This window comes from Hyperoodon ampullatus (assembly GCF_949752795.1).
Source record: "Hyperoodon ampullatus genome assembly, chromosome: 1".
Taxonomy (NCBI): domain Eukaryota; kingdom Metazoa; phylum Chordata; class Mammalia; order Artiodactyla; family Ziphiidae; genus Hyperoodon; species Hyperoodon ampullatus.
In genome coordinates, this window is record NC_136914.1 from 119,986,250 (window position 1) to 120,006,250 (window position 20,001).

Consider the following 20,001-nt stretch of genomic DNA (forward strand, 5'->3'; position numbering starts at 1 on the left):
ACTTATTTATTTATTTATTTTGGCTGCGTTGGGTCTTCGTTGCTGCGCGTGGGCTTTCTCTAGTTGTGGCGAGCAGGGGCTACTCTTCGTTGTGGTGCACGGGCTTCTCATTGCAGTGGCTTCTCTTGTTGCGGAGCACAGGCTCTAGGCACGCGGGCTTCAGCAGCTGTGGCTCGTGGGATCTAGAGCGCAGGCTCAGTAGTCATGGAGCACAGGCCTAGTTGCTCCAGGGCATGTGGGATCTTCCCGAACTAGGGCTCGAACCTGTGTCCCCTACGTTGGCAGGCGGATTCTTTTTTTTTTTTTTTTTTTTTTTGCGGTACGCGGGCCTCTCACTGCTGTGGCCTCTCCCGTTGCAGAGCACAGGCTCCGGACGCGCAGGCTCAGCGGCCACGGCTCACGGGCCCATCTGCTCCGCAGCATGTGGGGTCTTCCCGGACCGGGGCACGAACCCGCGTCCCCTGCATCAGCAGGCGGACTCTCAACCACTGCGCCACCAGGGAAGCCCCGGCAGGTGGATTCTTAACCACTGCGCCACCAGGGAAGTCCCTGAATAGTATTGTTTTATGTGGTTTTATAAATTTACACAATGTGATTATCCTCCTGCAACTGCTTTTTCTGCCCAGTATTATGCCTGAGACTTACTCATGTTGAAACATACAGTTGGAGTTTATTCATCTTAAGTACTGTACAGATTTCCACTATATGAATATACAATAGTTTAGGCACCTATTCCCCTATTAATGGATGTTGGGGTTGTTTCCAGTTTTTCACTATTACAAACAATACTTCAGAGTGAATAACCTTAATTTCCTTGTGCATACGTGTGGGAGTTTCTCAAGATTATATAACCAGAAGTTAAACAGCTGAGTCGTCTGCCTCTTTTATAGCATAAGATTCAAAGAAGGACTCATGGCATTTATCCACTTTTAAATTCCCTTTTCACTTAAAAATGTTCACTTAAAAATATGACAATAAAATAATTGCTAATACCTCTTACCTATTAAAATACATATTAGGAACATGTTAAGAAACTTTACTTAGGTATTTATTATTGTATTTACTGAATGTCTACCATGGGCCAAGTACTTTGTTCAGTGCTATGGATGAACACAACGAAGAAAGAAACAGTATAGTTCCTGAACTTAACTAGCAGAAAAGGCAGACCAAGGACACATAAAGACGCAGATAATAATAAAGTATGACTCAGTGTGGGCATGATAAGGGAGGCGCAGGACACTGCGACACACTTTACGTGGTACAAGAGGATAAGGGAAGGGAGCTCTGGGAGCCTGAGAATGAAGAAGCAGCACCTGTGAGGAGGGGATAAAAGCCAGGGCAGGGTCGGAGGAAAGAATATACACAAAGGCCAAAAGTCAGGAGCGTGATGTTAAGGGAACTTGAAGGGATTCAGTCTGGCTGGAGAAAAAGTGAGGTTAAATATGGAAGGACAAGGAAGTTAATGAGGAAAAGGAATTGGCCACTGAAGTGAGGCGGGTCTGATTTGCGTTTTAGAAGGCTCACTGGTGGCGGTGAGGGGCTCAGTTAGGGGAGCGAGGCTGGAGGCAAGGCACCCGGGTAGGATGCTGCTGCAGTATTGCAGGTGATGAGTGGGGACAACAGGGGTCAGGGGAGTGAATTACCACTGAAGGTCTCTGTCACAGAGAAGACCACATCTTCAAGACCTTTGAGATTGGGTACCTAAGAGAACAGTAATCTCATTACTACACAAAGGAAGCACAAGGAGGGAAGGCAGAGGGGGAGTGAGGAGGAGGTTCTGACTTCTGTGGCTGGTTGGAAAGTGTTGCCAAGATAGTACATCAAGCCCCTTTTTAAAACCTGTCAACAAGATCCAAATCCCTAGCCTGGCAGTCAAGGACCACGCAAGGATACACAGACTGCCATATCCATCTGCATATCCCAGTGCTCCAACACTCTTCCCAGCACACGGCAGACATTTAATATGTTTGCTGGAAGGAAATTCTAACATTGAAACTCAGAAAAATTTCCCCAGGGACAAGCTCTTAAACTGTATTTTTTTTTTCCAGTGAACAATTTGCCCTTTGGGGAATACCTATGACATACATTTTATTCATTCCCAATTCAGCCTGATGACAGTAGAAGTAAGCTGCTCACGGATAGCATTTGGGCATATGATATCTTGGCTTCATGCACAGAAGTATATACACTAGCTCAAGAAATGTTTATGCATATGTATTCAAACCACATTTTTTCATTCCCTCTTTTGCCCTTAGGTTGGCTATAGGCCTTCAGTATTACAGTCAATGTGAAAGTCTAGTGACATAAAGGAGAGTCATACTACATAAGTCAAGGTAATTTAACATGGGAGAAGGACTCAGCTATGTCACAATCCCATGTTTCCATGACGTACACTGGAATAAGCAAATGGACTCTTTATTTAGCAAAGCATTACTGCCTACTGAAAAAGAATTCTATTTTAGAATCACAAATATACGAGGTATAAAAGTTCCTTCCTGGACAAGTACATGGCTTTGTAAAGGTTATCAATAACCTGCAATGTTGTATTTTAGCCCAGACATTTGTTGCCAAGTACAAGAGAAGAATTTAACCTACTGAACAATTATACACCTCAGACAACCGGAATACACCTTGAGTCATCAAAATGCTCAAGTATTACAAAACTATCTTTTAAGAAATACTTAATACTTACTATGCGTGAAGCATAGTACCATGCCCTGAACTTGGGGTCTTCAGTGACTGCTGACAGTCAGTTGTCACCAGGAACTCACTTTACAACTATCTGCCTTCCAATTAGGTGTGTTTCTGCTTCTCCTTCTTCACACGTAGTATGTGGTTAATATATATGCAGCTTCAGCACATTTAACATTCAGGTTTATTGTTTTTCTTCTTCTTAAAATACATAAACCAACCAGAGCTTCACTCAACATATTAAGGAATTCAAAAATTACACAATTTCCCAGCTTCTCCAACAAAGCAATGCCTTGGAGATAAAAGGGCGGGGGGAAAGGAGGAGGGACTGGCATAAAAGAAGCTTTAAAAGACCTAACTAAAAACATGAAGCCCTCATTTAAATTCTGATTGGTACCAACCAACTGGAAGAAGACATCTTTGAGGCAAACTGTGACATTTGGGTATGGAGTATCACACTGTATCAAGGAATTACTTATTTTTTTAAGATAATAATGGCAAGAAAGATATTTTAAAAATTCCTACCAGTTAGAGATGCATATTGAAGCATTTAAAGGTAAAATGATGAGAGTCTAGGTTTTAAGTTAAAATACTGCAGTTAAAAAAATGATAATGGGAAAAAGAAATGAACAAAATGACAAAATACTGACAATTATTGAAGCTGGTTAATGCATACTAAGCGTTTAGTATGCCACTCTCTCTCCTTTTAAAAAAAATTTTTTATGTTTGAAAATTCCTCTAATTAAAGCTTGTTTGTTTTCCAATTATATGTTTTGAGTACAGTTCTGTTTCGTTTTGTTTTGCCTGGAAGGAAAGAATCAACAAGTCTGAAAATATTTTAACATAATGCTGACAGTGGTTCTTGACTCAAGTTTTCCATAGTCTCCGTAAGTGTGAGCACATTATGCAATTAATATATATCACTCACCTTTTCCTTTGTTCTCAACTCATCAAACATTTGTTGAATTTCCAGCTTCCAGTCATCTTGCATGGAATGAAAAGATTCTTGAGGCATTTCAGTCATAACTGCCTTTTCAATTGCAGTCAATTGTTCAAGAATTAAGGCAAATGATGGACGAATATGAGGGTCCTGTTGCCAGCATTCTAAAATAAACAAGAATCACGGTAAGTCCATTACTCAGTGTAGTTCAGATTATCAGCCCATGTTGACTGTGTCTGCTGAAGATTTTAAACATCAATTGATAATAATTTTGAAAATTTTATTTTATACAGTGTCTGTGTCAGCAGCCTGTGTAATAATTACTATTAGACGAGGCTCTTGTATTCTGCATTATTTGACATTAGTATGTGGATGTGTGTTTTCTCTGCCTTACCATGTACCATGAACTCTGTCCACCTAAGCTGTCCTGGCCACATGACTTACAGATACACAGTTCTATAACTCAACCCAAGAAAACCAAAGTCTCTAAAATGTTACAGTCACAAGAGAGGTTCTAAGAAATAGTCTAATAAGTAAGATAACTTGCTGCTTACAAAAAGAGTTACTTAACAATTTTTAAAAGATAAGATCAAAATAGATAAGGTCATGGCAAAACCATGCCAGTTAAGACTGTAAAACATTTTTGGTCATTAGGTAGAATTAAAAATAGCACATATGGAGCCAATTCAATATTGTCTTTGAACTCTGCTAGTGTATTTGATGAAAAGTTTATTACCATTCAACTGAATTTTGTATAAATGAGTCACTATTAAAGTGGATTGTTTTTAAGTTACTTAGTTCATCAAAACTTTACCTGACATCTTAGATCAAAGACATGGTTTCTAATTCTTAAAATAGTATAATCTAAAATCGACTGAAAATTAGAATCACAGAATATATCTTTTTGGTTAAAAAAATATACAGATATTCTAATGAACAATTCCGAACCTCACCCCCACAGACACACAAAAACAGAGATGCCCAAATACCTTTCATGAGCTTGGCAAACGGCTCAGGGCAGGTGGAAGGAATGGGCAAAGTGAGCTTATTGACTGCCACCCCATAGGCCACAGCAAGACCGTCAATGCCACGATAGGGGACCTCTCCCGTGAGCAGTTCCCACAGCACCACTCCATAGCTGGAAAGCAGAGTTTTCATAAAGTTAAATGGGGTCTTTTCCTCTTGACACAGTTGGTGGGAGAAACGTATCAGTGCCTTCATCCAGCCCCTAATGAGAATCTTCTCTTCCAACAAAGCCCACATGGACCCTTATCCCAACATGAGGGGAGGGTTTTTCCAGTTAACTTTCCAAACACATGCAAATACACTCCTTCCCGAAATTGGTTATGCCTTCATTACAGGAAAAGAAACTACTTAATGGATAGGAAAGCTTAGGAGCAGTACACGACTGAATTAAACAGGGTCCAGAAGCAGGACACACTTGAAGAGCAATGTGGCTGTTCTGATGTTTGTCTTTCTGTCTCATTTTTTCCACACCTATTGAGGATCTTTAGGACACTGAAGATTCCAGCCCCATATTACTCACCACAGGACTGAAATCGAATCATGCTAACTACTTTTTTTTTTTTTTTAAGATTTGTTTGATGTGGACCATTCTTAAAGTCTTTATTGAGTTTGTTACAGTATTGCTTCTGTTTCATGTTTTGGTTTTTTGGCCTCGAGGCAGGTGGGAATCTTAGCTACACAACCAGGGATCGAACCCGCACCTCCTGCATTGGAAGGCCAAGTCTTAACCACTGGACCGCCAGGGAAGTCCCAGGCTAACTGTTTTAAAAGAGGTTTTTAAAATTGTTTCCTTCTGCCTCTCCCTTTATATTTAGGAGATGGGTTACTAATGTTTCCACCTAATGCCTAGTAGTAAGGGACGAAGAAATCCTGTGGGTTTTCCTGAGCCTGCTGGGAGGACATAACAGGTCTTCTTTGTAATGGAGGAAGGTGAAGTGAAAGGAGAATAAACAAAGAACAACTGCAGCTGCCATGCTCTCCAAAGCATCAGCAGATGTGATGCAGGTTCACTGCTGCTTCAGTTTAAGGGCAAATGCAATTACATGCAAGAACGAGGAAACACACAGTAAAAGGATCTCTAAGTGAACTTTTAAAATGAAGCTAAAGGACCAAATTTCAGTATACACCTATACTAGAGAGTCTCAGACACCCCAGTTCAAGGCAGTACAGAGGAGCACAGAAATAAACCTTGTAAATCATATACATTTATTCTCTTCTACAAAACCAGTCAGAACCTTAGCTTTCCTTTACCTTCTTCAAAACACAAAGTGCACTCAAATTATCTTTTGACATAAAACATCAGTCACTCCTGACACTCACTTGACTTTAAACTAAAACACATAAGCATATAAGGAACAGTCATATTTGCTTTATTTTTAAGTTCTATTAACATAACTATTTACTTTTCTAATCTTTTAAAACTTCATTCACTTTAAGTTAAAAAAAGAGTATGAAATTTAAAGAAGTAACTTAATTCTCATTTAATATGCCTAAGGAAAGGCAAAACAGCTCAGAATAACACCAAAAAACCCCACATCATTTAAATTTGCTTTGGAACTGATTTCTGAGTCTCATTTGATTATCTCCCGATCTTAAGAGATGGGGGGATTCACAGCATCACAAATACAATAAGTCCTCCATGAAGAAGACCTGGTCTGCAACAAGCGTCTCTGGAGCCCAGGTGGTCATCCTGGCCATGATCACTTCATTTTAAGACCTCTCCACTAGTGCCTAATGGACTCTACACTATATACTGAAAACATTCAGAAAAGGAAGGCAGAAACAACAGAACGTGCCCTGAATTCAAAGGGGCCTCAGGGATCCTCCCACTGATGTTCCATGGCCCTAAAAGCAGAGGCGTTTGCATCCTGAGGCCCCTGAGCCCGGGACTCCCTCTCCAGCAGGGGGCGTAGCAGGGCATCACTGAAAGACAACTGGACCTAGAAGCAGCACACCTGAGGCAGCACACCTGAGGCAGCACACCTGAGGCTGAGCTGTGGGACCACTACTACCTGTTGCCTATGTCTCCACTCACACGGCCTTGAAGCTGATCTTGAATCACTGATAAAGTATCAGTGACATTTCCTCTGCCATCTCAAAGCACTGTTTTATGTTTTGTTAAAAAAGGAATACATAATGCAGTACCTGTAAATTATATAATGCTATAACTATTAGCAATTAAGGTGCAACCAGGATTTTTCAAAGGCTATCTGCTTAGTTTCTTGAAAATTATCTATGGTATGGTGCATTAGCGAGACACATTCTCAATTTCAAGAGTAAGTAAACTGAACTCATAGATCAATCAACAAAACTCATCTCAGTGCAGGGGACCAAAAATTATTAGAATAACTGAAAACTGAATAAATGCAAAGAAGCTTCCTTGCTATTCTCATTAGCAAATAACAAAATTAAAACCAACAATCACAACATAACTTTGCCTCTTGGAAGTTTCAGAGAATGAATAATTCAGGATAGGTCATTTTTCCAGAGAGAGGTATTCAGGTAAAAACCAATGTGAAAAAAAAGGGAGCTATTTCGATGGGACAATTTTTAAAGTGTAATGCATATTCTTCTGCTCTCTGAAACTGGGTGGGATATAGTATAAAAAGCCCTCTCCTGGGGACTTCCCTGGTGGCGCAGTGGTTAAGAATCCGCCTGCCAATGCAGGGCACACGGGTTCGAGCCCTGGTCCGGGAAGACCCCACATGCCACAGAGCAACTAAGCCCGTGTGCCACAACTACTGAGCCTGCGCTCTAGAGCTCGCAAGCCACAGCTACTGAGCCCACGTGCCACAACTACTGAGCCTGAGTTCTAGAGCCCACGAGCCATAACTACTGAAGCCCATATGCCTAGAGCCCGTGCTCCCCAACAAGAGAAGCCACCGCAATGAGAAGCCCGTGCACCGCAACGAAGAGTAGCCCCTGCTCGCCGCAACTAGAGAAAGCCTGTGCGCAGCAACGCAGACCCAACGCAGCCAAAAATAAATAAATAAATATTTATTTTTTTTTAAAAAAAGCCCTCTTCTGAGAATACAAGTAGCCTAATGATTAAGGGCTGTGGTAGCAGGAACACAGCTTTTAGGCCAGGGACCAGAGTCTGCTATTCACTCACGAGTTTTACAACCCTGAGGAAATTTCTAACCCTCTCAGTGCCTTGGGTATGTACTCTGTGAAACTGGGTAATCATGGGAGACACTGTAAAAGTTAATGATAGCATCTGTCAAAGTTACCTGTAGGGTAGTAACTGGTAAGGAGGAAGTGGGGCGAGAGAAGATGATCACTAAATACACCAGTATATATAGCAGCCCACAGCACCACAGACCAGAGCCATGCTTCTTGAATGCAATTACTTCTATGGGAATATTACGAAGGAGGTTCTAAAGCAAAGGTATGTGCAGTTCAGAGGGACAGCCTTCCCTGCCTTCTGCATCCTGACATCTAGGACTCTGCTGTGCTTTAATATATCCATGTGTTCTGGAGATGTGTGTGGACGTCTGGCTCCACAACCAGGTGGTTCTGGAAGCCAGCAGATTCCAGTCCTTTTCATAGCGTTTCATGCTTTCATTTGCTCCTAGGGCCCACTCTGTTCTCAGCTGCCTTTTTTTTTTTTTTTTACCAGCTTAGCAACCCTCTCCCCTCTCCTGCTTAGATGCTTCTACTGAAAATCAGAAAACTGAGCTCATATAATTGAGAAATAGAAATGTACAGATTTTGAAGAAAGACCTCTCCATGAGTGTTTGGACTTCAAGACCCATATTTTGGCTGATTTTAGAAATCTTTTTTTTCTTACTTTTGATTCTATGTTTACAGTAGGTGAGGCCGCTGTAAAGCACTTATATAGAGTGTACAGCGTTCGCATAGCTTATAATTACATAGTTTATTTTAAAAGGCACACATAGTAAAATGGTTATAGTCTTAAGTAATTATTCCAAATGTAAAATTGATTTATATTTTATTAGTTTTCAGAGTCTTGAAGTATAATTTCTTAAAATAATCACCTATTTCACTAAAGTATTTTGGCATTACATGGTCAGAAAATTATTAAGTCAAGGGAAACACATCTAATATTTTATAAAGACATATGTACTCAGTCTCCACCAGCAGAGTGTAAGTCATTAAGTAAGGGGTGAGGCTCAAGCTTCTGTGTTTTTCAAAACGGCCCTAAGACACTATAGAACCCCTGGCACAGGTGATAAATTTCTTAACAGTCATAAGTAGAACAATTAAATTAGAAGCCTGTATTTATACACTGCTGGTGGGAATGAGAACTGGTGGAAAACAGTCTGGCAGTTCCTCAAATGATTAACCATATAATTACCATGTGGCCCAGCAATTTCACTCCCAGGTAGAAACCCAAGAGAAATGAAAACTCATGTCCTCACAAAAACTTCTTCATAAATGTTCATAGCAGCATTATTCAGAATTAGCCAAAATGTGGAAACAACCCACATGCCATCGACTGAGAAATGAATAAGCAAAATGTGGTATTATCCACCCAATGGAATATTATTCCACAATAAACAAGAATGAAATTCTGATACATTCTATGACATGAACCTTGAAAATATGCTAATTGAAAAGCCAGTCACAGAGGACTGCATATTATTTGATTCCATTTATATGAAATGTCCAGAATAAGCAAATCTAAAGATACAAAATGTAGATTAGTGATTGCCTTGGCTGGGAGGGATGGAGTGTTGGGGTGATGGCTAAGGGGTATAGGGTTTCTTCTTTGGATTATGAAAATGTTCTAAACTCATTGTGCTGATGAAGGTAAAAGCCATGGAATTGTAGAGTTTAAATGGGTGAACTGTATGATGTGTGAATTGTATCTCAATAAAGCCGTTAAAAAAACAACAGAAAAATCCTGGAATTTTAATACTAGTCACACAGCATTTTGTGAGCATTAAATGAAGGCAAGTAAGCTCCTGGTGCATTGTAACTATAAACAGAGTGACTTTTCTCTGTTGTTCTGATATGGATGGTGTCTTTACCCCCTAATGAGACACAGCCTAATGGAAAATCCAGCTAGCCTGGGATTCCATTTTGGTTCAGCTCTCCATCCTCAAACCAGAAGCTTTAATCTTTAGATAATGCAATCCATAAAATGAAGGAGGTTATCTAAATTTTTTTCTCAAACTCCTTCCATGCTAATATTCTGTCTGTGAGTCATGAGGAAGCAAAATTTTTGCTTAAAGTGAAATTTATGTTTATTTACCAACAGGCCTTACAAAACAGCATTACTGTTTACTCAAGTTATAACCACTTTTAATCAAACCTCAGATTTAACAAGTTTCTCTTATCAAATGGAAGTCAAAATCTCAAGTTACCCATTCTGTTGTGATTACAACAATCTTGATCAAAACCACAAAACCTTCTTCAAAAAGGCCCATACAGATCTTCCTCAACTTACAATGGGGTTACGTCTGGATAAATCCTTCGTAAGTTGAAAATATCATAAGCTGAAAATGCATCTGATGCACCTAAACTACTGAAGCTTAGCCTGGTCTTTCTTAAAAGTGCTCAGAACACTTTCATTAGCCTACAGTTGGGCAAGATCATCTAACACAAAGCCTATTTTATAATAAAGTGCTGAATATCTCATGGAATTGATTGCGTACGATACCAAAAGTGAAAAACAGAATGGCTCTCTGGGTCCAAAATGGTTGTAAGCGTACCAGTTGTTTCCCCTCGTGATGGCGGGGCTGACCGGGAGCTGCAGCTCACTGCCTCTGCCCAGCCTCACAAGAGAGGACTGGACCACGTATCACTAGCCTGGGAAAGATCCCAATGCCAAATCCCAAGCATGGTTTCTAGAGAATGCATATTGCTTTTGTGCCATTGTAATGTCAAAAAAAACTGTTAATTCAAACCACTGCAAACTGGGGACTATCTGTACTACTGGTTATGCTCAGAATTACTGAATATTTGGGGACTCATTTAAAGGACGTGTAGCAACCAGTTTCTGCAGACACCTGCAAAAACAAAATGTGTGGTGCTTACTCACCTCCAGATGTCGCTTCCCTTGGAGAACAAAGAGGACTTGATGACTTCCGGGGCCATCCAGGCATAGGTGCCTGCTGCGCTCATCCTGGTGGTCCTGTGCCACTCTCTCGCTAACCCAAAATCTGTAATCTTCAACGTCTTATTGCAGACGTCATCATGCTCTATCTTCTCCAGTAGCAATACTAAAGAAGAAAATCAAAGGTGGAATACTTTCATATTTTTATAATTTTTCAGTTACAATTTTTCTTTGGCTTTTAAAACACAATCTTCACTGCGGTTGGCAGAGTACTGAGAATGAGCCTGCATTTTACCATTTTATCTTACTTAAATCTTGTTTTTCATAACCTTTAGTGGGTCGTTTGTGCCTAAAGTTACAAGTTTAAAAAAAATCCACAGACACAGTACAGCTTTAGCACTCTTTATGAGAAAGTAAATGATTTCTAGGGGCAAGAAACATTTACTGAGATATCACAGGTAGAATCAGAAGTCTGTGAAAGTTTACCTGATCGGAAGAAAATATTTACATTGTTTTTCTTCCAAGAAATTAGGTCCTGATCTAAATGCAGTCTTTTCTACTGAATGTTTCCGAGAGTACTGCAAATAGACGGCATATTACCATAAATCATTATTATTGAAGATTATCTTATATTAAATTCACAAATTGCTTATAGATATGTTAACTCATGAAGATATTTTATGAGATATGATTGCTTTACCAAAGATTGAAATGCAGCAAAAAGTAAAAACTTCAAAGAAACATTATCCAGTTGCTGGTTTCCCCAGCCCCCAGACTCCTGACAAAATACAGAATGCACAAGAGCAGCTTTCAGGAACTGAGCTGATGCCGGGACTGCCCTGAACTCTCTGTGCAGCAGGAGCTAAAACAACGGAGCTTCCCATCGCTGCCCACCTGCACCAGCCTGCCCCGCCCTTCCCGGTGCCTTGGGTTCCTCTCTCCCCTGGTTGACTCCTCTGCCTATAACCAAGCAGAAATGCCTCCCTGGTTTTCCATGAGGCTCTAATGCAGCTCCATATCCATGCTACTCCTTCCCATTTGCTACAGAAGGAATGGTTTAAACCTACTGTTTTTTCTAACTTATCTCCTCACTCCTTCCTTAAAACCCAGCCTTCCAACCTGCAGCGCAGTTGTTATAGTTCAACCGAATGCCCCGCAGATGGCCCATCTCCACTTCCCTGCCACCATGTGACTTCTGGCTTCACTGTCCCAAACCTGAATTACAATCGTTCTCACTGGACTGCGTGCTGTCCCTCTCTCCTCTCTCACCCACATGCCACCCCGAGCAGATTCATCTTCCTATAGTGTCGTGGCACCCTTTTATTTTTTTAAACCTCTCATGAATAAACTACTGATACATGTCACAACAGGGATGAATGTGAAAACCATTCCGCTAAGAGAAAGAAGCCACACATGAAAGGTTATGTACTATGATCCCGTACGACATCCTGGAAGAGGGACAGAAATCAGACCAGTGGTTTCTGGAGGCTGAGGGGAAAGGTCTGACGGCAGCACTACACGGGAGAGTTTTTCCGGGTGATGCAAATTCTCTCTTGGTGGTGGTGGTTACAGGATTATATACATTTGTCAAAGCTCATCAAACCGAGCGCCCTTGGGGGGTGTGTGAATTTTTATATAAATTATACCTCAATAAATCTGCATTAAAAAAAAATTCCATGGTTCCCCATAACTCAGGGAGAAGGCCCACACTCCAAAACCTGGGCAATCACAGCCCCTAGATTCGCACAGCAAACTACGCCCCGTGCCTCTACGGACGAGCTTGTTCTGCTCAAGGCAGGCCGGCTGCTCATCCAGCCCAAATGATACCTGCTCAGTGACACCTTCCAAATATCCCCAAGCCGGGAACCATCACCTCCTCCACCCTCCTGGGAGCTCCGTGTTTCTGTGACAGTTCTACGAGGAACCAGGTAACAGACTGCGTGCTTTCATCAGACTCCTCCACTGCTGTTAGCTCTGAGACAGGGAGTATGTAAGTGTGAAACAGGGAGCGTACAAGTGAGGGAGAGAGAGTGTGTGTGTGTAGGCGGTGAGATGGCAGGGAGAGGAAGACAATGGTGAGAAACTCGTGCAATTCACGCTCACCCGCACGCACCCACTGTGTCGTGTCCGATTCAGCGCAGGTGCTTAGTGTTTGCAGGTGAAATTAACAAAAGGGGCCCATTCTTATGTTTGTCCTTTGCCCATGCCACTTCCCATCTAATAGAAATAAGAACCAAGTCCTAAGAGTCACTAGCCATCGTCAGTATTCACTATATTCCTTGTACTTTACAAGTGCTATTTCATTCAATCCTCACAAAAATCCCAAGAGATAGGTCTTCATTATCAGAGGATAATCAGTACTGAAAAAAATTCAGCAACACTGAATCCAATTGAACAGTAATCCAAACTTCAGAGTTAACAGAATATATGTCTGGGGTGGGGGGGAGAGTTGTTATTCAGGTTTCACCTTGAAAAATAACATAAAAATCAGTTTATTTTATTCTTTATTTAACAACATTTTTGTCATCGTTGCAACTACGCACTAACTCTTAGAAGGACAAAAACAAACAAGTGTGGGAGGTTTCTTAGACTAAATGATCCAGGCAAAATTGGAGACTAGCATTAAGACACTTCATGTTTGATCTGTGGAATGTGATCTTAAGGGGGACCACTCGCCCAAATGTTACAGGAATAATGAGTGTTGACTGAGCACATTCTGTCTGTCAGGTACACTTACAGGTATTTTAATCAGATAATCCCACCACAACGCTATAGGTGGATATTATTAATCATCTGTACTTGACAGATAAGGAAACTAAGACACAGAGATGTTGAGTAATCCATCCAAGGTCATGCAGCTGAGGAGCAGTGCCACTCTAGCAGTCTGACCCCTGAGTCCACGGTCCTAACTACTGCCTGCATTGCTCAGGTGACAGCTTTTATCAATTTTTCACAAGCGATTTCTTTATCCTTTGGAAATCTCTCTGTATGCAGGTGCCCCTTCTCCTCCTTTCTGATTTCCTGCCGCTGGAGAGTTATCGTCTGATCTAAGTAGAGGCGCTGTGGCATAGTGATGGAAGCATGCACTCCAGGGCCAGACTGCTCGGTTTGGACTCTGTGCTTCTGCTTCCTTGCCTGTCATGGGAATTATGACAGTACATACATCATAACGTTGTAGAGAGGAGGAAATGAATACATGTAAAGTGCTCAGAACAAGATCTGAGACACAGTAAGCATTTCGAAAGGATGACACATACATATACCCACACAACCCTTTATTGATGGGTTTGAAAGTGTGTTTAGCAAACCTTCAAAATCACTTTCACAGATGTCAGGAAATCCTATCACTTTGCAAGGCCTGAAATTTCACTTTGCAATAGATTAACATTCGTATCACAGAAGTCACAGAGTTAATGCAACTGGAGAGAACCAACATGAGACAGCTGAGTGGGGACTTATTTATATAAGTCGCCAATACTGAATAAATACTGCTGTGTTGTGATATTCCTTTCCCAAGTGATCTTTTTTTTTTTTTTTTTTTGCGGTATGTGGGCCTCTCACTGTTGTGGCCTCTCCCGTTGCGGAGCACAGGCTCCGGACGCGCAGGCTCAGCGGCCATGGCTCACGGGCCCAGCCGCTCCGCGGCATGTGGGATCCTCCCGGACCGGGGCACAAACCCATGTCCCCTGCATTGGCAGGCGGACTCTCAACCACTGCGCCACCAGGGAAGCCCCCAAGTGATCTTTTAACTGTAAGATTTGGAGAGTAAGCACCTCCTTCTATCCCGCAATCACCTAACGCAGTACCTTCTACATCAAATGGCCAGTGGAATGGTTTCTATTAATGATAATTATCACCAGTTCTAATAAGATTATTGCCTACCATTTATTAATCCTTTTCTATGTAGAGTTGTTTCCACTCACATAATATCTCATTGGACCCTCATGCCATTCTATGAAATGGAAATTACAGTCTCCAGTTCACAGTTCAGAAATGTTATCCTAGATCATACAGCTACAATACAGGGCCACGTTTCAGATCCCATCTGCATGACTATCTATCCAGTCTTCTGTGCTACATATAAAGCTACCAGTTATAAAAAGGGGGCAGAACAACCAGAAATTTCATTTTGTTAATTTTTGAATTTTCCTTCCTTCCATTCAGTTTAAGGAATATTTATTTCTCAGTCTTGATGCCTCATGAATATCAAGAAAAATAAGTATCTAATCCTTTAAAACCCTATATACTTAAGCCACAGAAACAAAAAATAACAGATAGATTAATTAGCTACTCCATCAGTTGTATTACATTTTCCCCCCTTATAATACATACTAATTTCACTTTTAAACAATGATATCCTTACCACCGAAAAAGACTCCAAATTAATGATCAAGATGGCTTGCAGTTCTATAAAACTTTGTTTTCCAAGACACTTTCACATACATTATCTCCTCCTTCTGAAAAACATCCAAATTAGGAAGGCATGAGGAAGCACTGATTAAAATGGGCATTAAAACCATGCTATGTCCCCAGGCCCCAAGTAAGGCCTGGCAGCCCTTAAGGAACCAAAAGCTCAGAAAGGCAACTCTAAAATAAACACAAACAGAACTCCAAGTGAGAACTAAAAGCTAAATATTTTAAATTGATCGGATTTCTCAAGCAATGCCATGGCGGAACGCAGTATTAGCAGTTTTTGCATCGCGGGCTTTAAAACACCTGCCCTCACCCGGAGTCCAAAGTTTCCACGGGAGCTTTCAACTAACAGAAAACAAGTTAAAATAACACTCTGCACGTCAAAAGTTTAGAGTTCCATGAAAGGCCCATTGTTCTGGATTCTATTTCAGAGGTGTTCAGCAGAATTCCTCAAATTCTTTATCTTTGGGGCAAAGTGACCGAAACCAGAAATAGCCAGTGTCCCGACAGGTCACGTGACCGGGCACCTGGCCAGGTTTCAGCCGAGGACAGGCTGGCGGTGCTTCCGCCTCCTGACCTTACCAGGAAGAGGACCTCCGGGAATGACCATGCTCAGAGGGGCACATCCACCCTCTGGGCCACAGAAATGGTCAATTCTCATTAGTGACCTAGCGACCAGTGTTTCAGCCCCCAACTTGTGCCACGTCCGTAAAGATTTTTGACCCCCGTTAGCCCCATTCTTTAACAATCAGCCTCTACAACTTGTGTTTTGTCTACTTATTCAACCATGAGGCACTCGATTTTTCCGGCTCCTTTGAAGTTTCACTTTGGAATTTTCCGAATTATAGTATATAATGTATATTTTTAAAAGCAATTACAATGTGTCCATTCTATTTCCTCAACATTTATGGGAGTGCTGGATGGGAGTGCTGGTCCAAATTCCATTTGAGTCAAATAGGTTCATTTTAATTAACCTTTAACTAGGAATATGTTATCAAAAAAAAAAAAGGTCATAAGAAAGAAATCAGTTGAGAAAAGCAACAATGTGAAAGAATATACTAACAAAACACCTGAGTCTCAGTCTAAGACAGGAAGGTTACTCTGTGAATTTCAACTCTGAAAACAATCAACCATTCATTTACAGGGAAAAAAAATGATAACTTTCTAAGTTTACCAAATAGCACCGATTTTCCTCACATTTCTTCCATCTATTCCCGCACCTACACCACTGATTTGCTCACCAGTCTCTGGAGGCCTTCATCCTGATCTTCAAGTCCCTTCTCAATCTCGGTCTCCATGATCTTTTCAGCTCTTCCTGGACTCTCCGAAAAAACCCCTACACTCTACGATTCTGTGTATTAAAAGCCACTTCTAAGAAACACAGCATTGCATCAGTGTCTCTGAGCTCCTGGTGCCTGCTGCGTGGACTGCCTTCCCCTTGCATCCTCCACAAAACCATACCTGGCCTCCATTTCCCATGGAAGCAACCAGGCACCAGCCCTGGATTTGCTGCACTGCAGCACTAACTGTGAGACTGCCTTCAAGTCCATTGGCCTTTGGAATCTCATTTTCTCCTTCTAGGAAAAACAAAACAAAACAAACAACAGAAAACAAAATGTGCAGCTTTGTCACTGTCTCCCTGTTCCAATATTATATGAGCCTGTAAATATCAACACCATGTTCCCCTGGGTGCCTTCCTCATAACCTCACTAGAAGTTCTCTGCATTTCTAACGCACTTAAAGCTGTGCCACTCCCATTACTATACTTAAACACTGCTTTATCTCACTTGTGGGTCTCACCTCTCTAACTAAATTGTAAGCAACTGGAGGAAAGAATTTGCACCCAACTAACATTTGTTTAATATTGGTTTATTTCTACTGCACAGCATCTACCTTTTTTTTTTTTTTTTTTTTTTCAGTACGCGGGCCTCTCACTGTTGTGGCCTCTCCCGTTGCGGAGCACAGGCTCTGGACGCGCAGGCTCAGCGGCCATGGCTCACGGGCCCAGCCACTCCGTGGCATGCGGGATCTTCCCGGACCGGGGCACGAACCCGTGCCCCCTGCATCGGCAGGCGGACTCTCAACCACTGCGCCACCAGGGAAGCTCCATCTACCATTTTTATACACTCAATAAATAGTTGTTATATGAGTGAGTGACTACTGGAAGGGGAAGAATGGGCAGGAAGAAGATGAATTAGTATAAGCCTTTCCATGTCAAGTCACCTGCTGATTATAGAAAACCGACTCACCTGTGCCCTCCTAAACAGTACAGACTGTTTTAGAAATAATGACAACAAAGCAGTTACTTGGATATTGATCCATCAGCAGTGTACAGACTGTTTTAGAAATAATGACAACAAAGCAGTTATTTGGATATTGATCCATCAGCAGTGATTGACACAGCTGATCATTCTTCCCTGAATCACATCCTTCTCTGGTTCCCTAGCATCACAACATTCCCCCGTTTTCACTCCTTTTCTAGCTGCTCCTTCTTCTGGTTCCTCCCTGTCTCCGGGGCCCCTAATCGATGGTGACCCTCCAGGACTCAGTCCCTGACCTCTGGTCTTTCCTATGAGCACTCAGTCCCCAGATAATCTCAGCCAATCTCAGGGCTTTCATGCCACAGACATGCTGCCAACTCCCAAGTGATCGCCTCCACCCTGGCTCTCCGTCTGTTCTCAAAATCGCAGCCGTGTGATCTGCTACAATGGCACTCAGAGCCTGGGCCTCAGCCCAAACCTCTCCAGTGGCTGACGAGACCCTGCGTGGTATGACCCCCTTCTCCCTGGTGCCCCGTGATTCCCTTTCATGTTTCTCCTGTCACACCGGCCTCCAGCTCTGGGGAGCAATTTCCGTTCCCTCTGAGAAGGTTTGTTTCCCCAGATGACCCACTTTCGCACTTCTTCAGGTGTTGCTTCCTTTTCTGGAAGGCCTTCCTCAGCCATACACTCTAAGCCGTCAACCCCTCATCCCAACATTTTCACCCTCCTTTTCAACTTCTAGTTTTTCTCCTGAGCACTTACCACCCTCCACCATACTACATCTTTCACCATTTACCCTTTAATGTCCATGTTGCCCACTGGCATGTAAATTCCACAAGGGGAGGAATTTGCTTCTGCTTTGCTCACCACTGACCACCCAGAGCCTGGAGCGTCCCTGGCACGTAGTACAGTCACCAAATAACTGTGATGTGAATGAATGAGTCAGCTCGCTAAACACAAGGAGAGAGACTTCTGCAAAGTCCAGAGAGACGCGGTCAGCCACAACACAGCTTCACATTTGCTCTTAACACCAAAAGCAAACGCTGCGGTTACAAACCTTTTCATGGACACACACAACACACAGTTTTAAGGAGAAAACTTCCTACATTTCATTGCGTGAAAATCTAGCTCTCTATTTCTGTCAGCGGAGTATTTTCAATATTTTGTCAAGGTATGGAACAAAGTAAACTGATGAGGGAGGAATCTTCCACAACATGCTCCATTAACATATTAGTAAACAGAAAGTAATATAGTTGATGTTAGAGTCAATATTTGCAGAAAACCTGAAACAAAATAACTCCTGAAAGTCAATGAAGCCAACAATCACTCAAACATCCTACATGCCATCAAGATACTTCCCCCAAATGGCAAGTGATTTACTCTTTTTCAAAGAGCGTAAAAAAAAATGTCCTAGTAATGAACTCTGGTAGTGAAACAGTTACAACTGGTAACTTAGTACCTCCTGCCTTCTCCCTGAGCCTCAACTTATCAACCCAAGTTACAAGTAGACCTGCCAAAGCGTGCAGATGGCAGTACTCCCTAAAGGAACAAAGCTCAGGACTGTTTCCTTGTACCACTGGCTGGCCTGGATCAAGTGAGCCAGCTGAACTAAAAGACCCTCACACCCAACCAAGATGAATAGATGTATGACAACATGGCACTATATTTTGCAGAATGAATAATAATAAAGTCCTTGGGTTACAAAGAATTGTAGAAAACTTTGAGGTATCAAGGAGTTCACACACACACACACAAATTAGGAAACATGTAAAGCCCTCAGAGAGCTTCCAAACCATATGTAAAAATGAGTATAGTCACCAGCTTATATTTAGGTTGCATCTTCCAGTTTATTAAATACTTTGACAAATACCAGGGGTCAGCAAACTATATTTTATGGGCCAAATGGGAGACTTGAAGAGTTGCAAAAGAGACTAGATGGTCTGCAAAGCAATCATATTTATCAACTGGACCTGCAGGGGAAAGTGTGCTGATGCCAGGCATATACTCTCTCACTGATCCTCACATCACCCTATTCAGAAAGTCGGGGCCCATGAGCCCATGGCTGGAGAGTAGTGGAGTCAGAGCCCAAATCTTAGATGCCACAGTAGCACCATTTGTCCCCCCAGGTCAGTGGGACAAATGCTTGGATAATCCTTTCCCCAGAGACAAAAGCCCCGAATACGCCACCCATACCCTCACTTAGTGCCTCCTGTGACCCAGCCATCCAATGTCACCAGACAGTTCACTGGATTTCGGATACAGTCCGTGGCCATGGTGGAATTTCTATACCAACCCAGAGAACCATGGAGGGACCCACACATCTGGTCCCTTGGACAGCAGCTTCCAAACTTGGCTCTGCACCTGAATCACCCAAAAGCTTTTTAAAAAAATATCTTGCTGCATCCCAAGCTCAGGATGGATAGATGGAAGGATAGGGTGAGGTCTGTATTAAAGCAACTTAGTAAAACATTAATGGTAGAATCTAGGTGGTGAGTACACAAGTGTTTACTTAAAAGTTCCTTCAACTCTGTATAGTCCAAGATTTTGAAAATAAAGTGTTAGAAAAAAAATTCATTGCTTGTTCCCAACTAAGGCAACCAAATCAGAATATCCAAAAGTGAGACAGAGAATTTTATTTTTAGAAGTTT

At 41.9% G+C, this 20,001-nt stretch overlaps 1 protein-coding gene across 1 annotated transcript in view; it reads right to left on the minus strand.

Moving 5' to 3' along the window:
* Positions 1-20,001, minus strand: part of MAP3K21 (mitogen-activated protein kinase kinase kinase 21) — a gene marked incomplete at its 5' end in the record, with an annotated part of 48,433 nt that overhangs the window by 21,760 nt on the left and 6,672 nt on the right. The window contains 3 exons of the mRNA XM_079724700.1: positions 3,620-3,795; positions 4,621-4,769; positions 10,665-10,845. Coding sequence (XP_079580826.1) covers positions 3,620-3,795; positions 4,621-4,769; positions 10,665-10,845 — 506 coding nt within the window. The remainder of the gene's footprint in view (positions 1-3,619; positions 3,796-4,620; positions 4,770-10,664; positions 10,846-20,001) is intronic.